The 7,528-nt window shown below is 37.6% G+C and overlaps 3 protein-coding genes across 4 annotated transcripts in view; 1 reads left to right on the top strand and 2 right to left on the bottom strand.

Annotated features, from left to right (window-relative positions):
* Positions 1-100: 100 nt before the first annotated feature.
* LOC107038982 (pyridine nucleotide-disulfide oxidoreductase domain-containing protein 1) lies at positions 101-1,847 on the bottom strand. The gene has a single exon (XM_015258384.2). It carries the CDS (start codon positions 1,832-1,834, stop codon positions 413-415), a length of 1,422 nt encoding a protein of 473 aa, XP_015113870.1. The 5' UTR covers positions 1,835-1,847; the 3' UTR covers positions 101-412.
* Positions 1,848-1,954: 107 nt separating this feature from the next.
* On the bottom strand, positions 1,955-4,553 carry LOC107038983 (28S ribosomal protein S18b, mitochondrial). Its single transcript, XM_015258385.2, has 5 exons — positions 4,349-4,553; positions 4,110-4,278; positions 3,423-3,520; positions 2,976-3,106; positions 1,955-2,121 (listed from the first exon to the last, which is right to left on the bottom strand). The coding sequence occupies exons 1-5, from the start codon at positions 4,400-4,402 to the stop codon at positions 1,974-1,976; spliced, it is 600 nt and encodes a 199-aa protein (XP_015113871.1). The 5' UTR covers positions 4,403-4,553; the 3' UTR covers positions 1,955-1,973.
* Positions 4,554-5,246: 693 nt separating this feature from the next.
* The window catches only part of LOC107039004 (serine/threonine-protein phosphatase 1 regulatory subunit 10), a 20,462-nt gene continuing 18,180 nt past the window's right edge, over positions 5,247-7,528 (top strand). Inside the window, exons 1-3 of one of the 2 annotated variants that reach the window (XM_015258421.2) lie at positions 5,247-5,298; positions 5,435-5,714; positions 6,985-7,059. In XM_015258421.2, the coding sequence (XP_015113907.1) occupies positions 7,057-7,059 (3 nt within the window). In that variant the 5' untranslated portion in view covers positions 5,247-5,298; positions 5,435-5,714; positions 6,985-7,056. Of the gene's footprint in view, positions 5,299-5,434; positions 5,715-6,393; positions 6,770-6,984; positions 7,060-7,528 lie in introns of those variants that run through there. The other variant, XM_015258422.1, reaches the window with a different exon arrangement.

The following is a 7,528-nucleotide window of genomic DNA, read 5'->3' as shown; positions in this document are numbered from 1 at the left end:
TCACGATTTATTTGTAATTAAAAGACATCTCACAAAGACCTGTAGCAAGTTCTTTCTTTCCTTATTTTCTATTTATTCATGATGAGTGTTCACAGCAACATGAAAATTATTTCTTTATTTTCAATTCAATTTTTATCTTAAATAATAATAAACGAGACAGAATACTCTACTCAATTTCGACTTTGCTGGGGCTATTTTCGAGGCCTTTGGGGGTGAATATCTGCCTCGTTAATGTCAAGACAACTGATTGAATGATTAAAAATCATCCCACATCACCCCTTTTTCCTATTTATTCAAAATGAATGTTTACAACTAATGCAAATGAACATAAAAATTATCTCCTCACCCAAAATTCAATTTTCATTCTCAATAATAATGAACAATTCACAATTCCCCCAAATAATCAAGATCTTCAATCAAAATAATCCTCAATATCGATATTAGGATCGAGCAAGTCCTCCCCATAAATGGACACATCCAACTGATTGAGAATAAGATTCTCGCACACCTCCTCAAGGTCAGTCTCCCCAATCAACACAGCCCCCTGCAGCTTGCCCCCCTTCACCACGAGTTTAACGTACTCCTCGTCCTTCGTCATCCTGAGAAGAATCTCGTAATCCCCCGAGAGTTTCTGTCCATTGTACAGCCCCAGAAGAACGATTTTATACCCAAAGAACCTGGTGACGTGTGTGAACAGCTCGAAAGAAAAATCCTGGAGGAAGTGTTCACTCCTCAACGTCGAGACCATGGATTTGGCTGCGTAGCAGCCCATCTGGTACGCCTGGGTCCACAGTCTCATCTGGAACCAGTGGTCGGACAATTCCCAGTTGGCAGTGCAGGCGTCACCAGCTGCGTAAACATCCTCACACGACGTTTCCAGTTTCCAGTCCACCAAGAGCCCGCCGTCCTCACTCTTCTCGATGCCCTCTAGACCGATTATATCTGTATTTGGGGTGACGCCCGTTGCCGAGACGATGAAGTCACACCCGACGATTTTTCCGTTCGTCAGCTCAGCGAAGACTGGCCAGCCAGTGGATCCAGCCGCCTCTGGGGTCATCACCCTGGACACCTCGCACTCGTACTCAATTTCGACTTTGCTGGGGCTGTTCTCGAGGCCTTCGGGGGCGAATACCTGATGCCAGTCTGGACCCAGAGCTGCTCCGGTCACTCCTTCCTTACTTTTCCCCATTTTCGTCGCTGTGTATTTAATCCTCTTGCAGAAGTTAATGTTCTCTTTACTGTGTTCACTCGATGACTCCTCTCGAGACAACTTCGACTGGAAAAACTCAGCAGCCCCAGGGTCCACGAACGTTGCTGAGATGTGCCTGTCCTTGATCACCCACACTATCTCCACGTTCTTGATTTTGTAGACAATCTCAGTGGCTATTCCTCCGTTCCCCACCACCACTATCCTCCTCGCCTCGGGTATTCTACGAGAGAAATTCTCCACTGACTCCGTGTCGCGAATCCCCAGGACGAGGGGGTTGTCCTCGCAGATCAGGCGAGGTCTGGCCCCTGTGCAGATGCACAGTTTCTTGAATTTTATTAGCTTTTTGCTTTCAGTCTCCAGGGTTTTTGATTCTGGGTCTATTCTCCTCACTGTTTCGTTCAGAATTTTTATCGAGGGGTTGTCTGACGTCAAGGAAACTGACGAGTCCTTGGAGATGTTCAATTGCATCGAGACTTTCCCCAGGGGAACGACGTTCGTCACCACTTTGATCAGGGAGTTGGAGGTGATCAGGAGGGTTGACTCCTCTGGGGACAGGAAGGCCAGGCTCTTCGCGCAGGTAACTCCGGATATTCCGCCACCAATTATCACGAAGGTTGATTCCATCCTGGGGTGGGGATGATTTTATCTTTTGGGGATGATTTAATCTTTTGGGGATGATTTAATCTTTTGGGGATGATTTAATCTTTTGGGATTAACTGGAGTTTTCGGTGATCAATTGGGGAAGTGACTGGATGATGCGGAATTATGGGGACTTGGGGGGACTGGCTGGATTGTAGTCTGAGTAGTTGTACTTCCGCATTGGAAAGTCGAATGTTATCGTTCCGTAGTCCTTCGCTCGGTAGATTGCTATCAGGAGGTTCTTGTGTTGCATCTGGCAGATTCCGGTTTTTCTGGGGAGTTGAAGGGAGTTCAGTCGAGGCTGACAGGGGGTTTTTAATTTATGGTTGAGCAGCGAAAGGTCGGGGAGAGTTGAGTAGATGTTTAGGGCTTAATGATAATGAAATGGCGTTTTGATGTTTTTGAACAGCTAAATTGGAGGGCTTCGTGCTGAATTACTGGAGTGGGGAACTAATTATTTTTGCTTAATATTCAGTCACTTGAGAAAAGCATTTTTTGTTTTAATTCATTTGAGTTTTGATATTGAACCGTTAGAAAACATTTTTTTAATCTGGAAAAAATTAGAAAGTTTACTTATTATTTTTGATTAATATTCAGTCACTTGAGAAAAGCATTTTTTGTTTTAATTCATTTGAGTTTTGATATTGAACCGTTAAAAAACATTTTTTTAATCTGGAAAAAATTAGAAAGTTTACTTATTATTTTTGCTTAATATTCAGTCACTTGAGAAAAGCATTTTTTGTTTTAATTCATGTGAGTTTTGATATTGAACCGTTAGAAAATATTTTTTTAATCTGGAAAAAATTAGAAAGTTTACTTATTATTTTTGCTTAATATTCAGTCACTTGAGAAAAGCATTTTTTGTTTTAATTCATTTGAGTTTTGATATTGAACCGTTAAAAAACATTTTTTTAATCTGGAAAAAATTAGAAAGTTTACTTTCGGAGGAAAATTGATGAAATAATTAAAAAACTGCAGTTTAATAATTGATAAATAATTTAAAAATTGCAACGAATGTTTCAAAAAATAGTAATTCTGTGCAAAATGTGATTTTAATTGATAAATTTGATATATTTGATTGTCGTATCGATCGTGCTCAATAGGCTGAATAGGGGAAAAAACTTACTGGTAGGAAATCACGTCTCCATTATATTCCGAGATGAACTGGTTCAACAGGGCTGTGTTCCTGTGGTCGAAGACTAGGTACTCGTCTCGACAGATGGGACAGGGGTTTCCTGTTGTGATTATTCCTTGTCTCTGGAAAGAATTTCAATTGATTCAGGTAAATATTCAGGAAATTTCAACTCGACCTCAACTAAAATTTGAAAAAAATGTCAATTCAACTTTAATCAATGGATTACCATTTTAAAAACATGAAAAAATATTCTTTTTATCAATTAAAAAGGACGAAATGAGCACGAAAATGATTGACATTGCATTTTAATCAATAATTTTCCCCACGAAAAAATAAAAAAAAGAATATTACGTCCAAATTGATTGAAATCAGGCGATTAAAAAATCATGAAATCATTTGTTAATCGTCTTAAGGGGATTTTTAGGGGATTTTTTTTACCACGCAGGTCTTTCTAGTCATTCGAGGGGGTATTCCACCCTTGTGGTTCCTTCTATAGGGCTTCCAGACGGGGGCTTCGCCGTACGTCTCCTTGTATGCTGCAATCAATCCCAAAATTGTTTATCAATTGGAATTCAATAAGAAATTGAATAGAAATGCTCTCAAACATATTGATTCCTTCTTGAACTCCTCAGGATTGAATATTTGAAGAAGTGATGTAAATCGTTACTAGTAGTACCTAAAGAATGATTTTGCAAACACATTTGTATTTTTGTAATTTTTTTATAGGAGAATAAACTACATGGTTTCGAGGCTTAAAAGTTAAAAAAAATTAAATTCAATTTATCACGTTTCATTAGTCAATTAGAGGGGAGAATGGGGTAAAATGGACACTTTAGACTTTTTGTTTAAATTATTCATAACTCAGAAACAAATTCATCAATTGAGCTAGGTTTAGGCTCATCACAAAGGGAAGGAATTCTTCTTTACATTACAAAGAAAAATTATTTTATTTCATCGACTTTTCAATTCGTTATTAACATTAAAAAAATAAGTCAAATGTGTCCATTTTACCCCATTCTCCCCTAAATGTCCATCATATTGACCTCAAAACCAACTCTTAAAAAACGATAAAATGATAAAATAAAATTGTTTGTTGTTAACAATAAAACAGCCAAGAAAACAAACCTTCACTGGCTAAATAGCGAATGCTGGTCTCCACAGGCATCGGCTTCCTGCGATCCTTGGAAGGGTGAATATTCTCTGTTTTACCAGGTCCAGCCTCACTCACCTCATTCAGCTCATCCCCCTCATCGCTGCATAAAGCCCTTCCTCGAGAGAAACATCTCACTGAAATCTAAATAAGAATGTCGATTACCTCATCCCCAAAAACGTTCTCCAAACGAATTCTCCAGCCCAGAACAAACCTTGTTGATGATGTCAGGCTTCAAGAACTGCGCGAATTTCAGGAGAGATGCCATGACAATCCCTCGAACCCCAAAAAATCCGCGAAGTCACCGATTATTGTTAATAATTGAGAAAACTGCAATCACAATTATAAAGGGTTATTATTATCATCAACTTCACATGTGCCGACATTCAATGCTAAATGACAACCACTGCATCGACAACTCTAGTCAATTTATCAACTAAATTTTTTAAAAATATCAATTCTTGTCTTTAACTAATTACTTTCTATCCTAAAGAACTAAACAAAACGTTATATTGAATAAACAAATTAAATGAACATGAAAATAACTGCCATTTTTTAACCAATTATTTTGCTCGTGAATATAACTGAAATCTTTTTAATTAAAATTTAAAAAAGATTATTATTATTATATCTGCTGATGAAGAATGAGTCTCTGGTCAATTTATCAACTACAATTTTTAAAAAATATCAATTTCTCCATTTAATTAATTAATTTTCATTCTTAAAACATGAAAAAAATGTTTATTAATTAAAAAATCCAAAATAAATACAAAAATAATTGACATTTCGCTTTAATCAATTATTTGCACACGAATAAAATTTCAAATATCTCCAATTATAAATCATAAACTAAATGTTATCATAAATATTATTATTATTATTATTATTATCGTCATGTGCCAATGGAGAATGAGAACCCCATGCAAAAAAAAATTAATTTCTCCCTTGAATTAATTAATTTTCTTTCTGAAAATAAAATAAAAAATTTATCAATTAAAAATTCCAAATTAAATATGACAATAATTGACGTTTAGTTCCAATAAATAATTTCCGAAGCCAAAATACAAAAACCGGAAGTGCCGATTGGAGCACTGACCCCAGCAGTCCCCACCCACGACTCCAGCGGTATTTCCTGTATCGTTACAACTGGTGCTACGTAGTTAGGTGAGCATAAACCAAAATATTACGTCCAAGTTAATCTCAATAAATACAATTGAAGAGCCCTAAAATCATTTGAAATAAATAGTGAAAATCATTGTGCATATAACCCAAATTCCATTCACTGGGTTTTTGGTTACAGATGGCAGGTTGACGACACAATATATGCGGATTATCTCACGAGAGGCTTGTAAAGCGTCTCCACCCATTAGATCGAAATAAAAAAAAAACCTAATGAGTCGACGCCACCGAGTCTGACCTAAAATATCCAGGGGAAAAGAAAGAAAAAATAAAAGAAAATAATCAAAATAATAGATTAATACAATGAAACAACGGTTGCAATTGTATAACTACTGAATTAATTTTCTTATACAATTATGTTGGGAGATAACGGTAATCCGTAAGGAGACTATTGTCCGAATGTAAGTGGCCAACTGACCGCTCAAGGTTCATGAAGTATTTGTTAAAAATATCGCATTATTATAACACGAGGATGAAGGCGTTGGGATTACTAGATAATTCCCCCAGTCCAATGTTCACTTATTTATCTCCAATTTCACTTAAATTTCTGTGTCGTATCGATCGTGCTCGGGTTAGTGATGACGTCATGCTGAACGACTGTTTCCCCACGAGAAAAAAAAAGTGAAAGAGTGAGATACTCAATCATTCGCACGAATGAAAAAAAAATCCCATGAAAATTTTGGATATTGCTGTTGCGGCGAGTTTTTAATCACCGATTTCTCGACATTGGCTGAGTGAAACTGGACCATTTTTTTTTCGTTTCAAAGGTATTTTCACAGACTTTAAAATGAGCCCTGACTCATTAAAATCGCATCATTTGTTTACGAGATATCGAAGACTTTCGGCGGGGGGCTCGCCCCCCCCCCTCCTTTATGGATTTTCCCCATTGGCCGGGCTGAAAAAACCATTTCATCCGTTTCTATAAATAGAAAGTTAACTTCTTGAGTATCCGGACATGACCGAGATGTCCCGACACGTCCGTGGGAGCGAGAGAGACAGATTTTCCTGTCGTGGGGTCACGAGGGGCCGGGAGGGGTGGGGGTGAGGGCTCTGATTGGCTCTCTGGGGTACTCTCACCTCCCCATTGGTCGTTCTCGCATTTCGTCATCACTGCGGCTCGCAGCCCCTGGGGTTTGAGGGGGTGAGGGGGTCATGCGCGAAACGTAGTGCGCAGAAGAGCGTTCTCCAGTCAGCAAAACGACTGGGACTCCGTTAGCGAAGACAAGAGACTTTCGACCATTTTATCATTTGCCATATTTTTCGTTGACGCGAAATTACTGGGGAACTGAGGGACGAGGGGATTCACTTATCGAGAGGATCAGGAATTATTGGAGATATCAATTGGTCTGGGGGGTCGATTGACAGGATTTTAGAGAAATATCGATTTAATTCGCCTAGACATTACCACCCCAAATGCAAAACATTTATTGAATTATTATCACGAGTACTATGATAGGTGGGTAGTTTAGATAACGATTAAATCGTCTGGTCATTAACATTTTTCATTGGCATTCTGATATTTTTGGATAATTGTGCATTTTTCCAATGTCTCAATTTGTGTCACGACAAAATGGCGGACACGAGCTAATCTCCATGTCCCGTTCTTCTATTCTCAAATCATTGGGGGATTTTTTCGTTTTATAATTTTTCTCAACAATTTTCTTCTTACAGATTGCAATGATTTTAGTCAATCAAAGAACGCTCGACTAGACTGATATAAAGAGTGAATTTTTTTTATTAACGATGGTAAGTTTGCTTGTTGATTGAATTATCGTGGTGTTGCTTTGTGATAAGTGGATCGTTGTATTTGTAGTTTTTACGAGGTTTTTTTTGGTGGAGGGAATTCTCTCCGGGAAGACGCCCCATGTGGAGAGGAATTTTTGTGGAAAAGATGGCGCCAGCTGCTGGTCGTACTGTATATAACGGCGATGACCTGCTGACGCATATTTTTTCTCCAATTATCGTTGCGAAATGTTTTTACACATTGGGAGTTGTTTTTTGCATGATAAGAAAATCGTTTGAGTGATTTTTAGAGGATAAATTGCATTTATTTGAGTTGTGAATCAAGATTAATTAATTTGGTTTTTTTAGACCTCTTTGTTTATTCTCTGAGCAATAATTATGAAAATACTTATAATTTCATTTTTAATTTATTATAAATTCATTAAATTTCCAATTTCAAAGTAATTATTAATTATGAAACTATATATTCGAT

The sequence above is a fragment of the Diachasma alloeum genome, unplaced genomic scaffold, assembly GCF_001412515.2.
Source record: "Diachasma alloeum isolate Michigan unplaced genomic scaffold, Dall2.0 Dall_scaffold_00289, whole genome shotgun sequence".
In the NCBI taxonomy this organism is placed as follows: Eukaryota; Metazoa; Arthropoda; class Insecta; order Hymenoptera; family Braconidae; genus Diachasma; species Diachasma alloeum.
The sequence above is the reverse complement of the archived record's forward strand: the minus strand, read 5'-3'. Positions and strand labels throughout refer to the sequence as shown.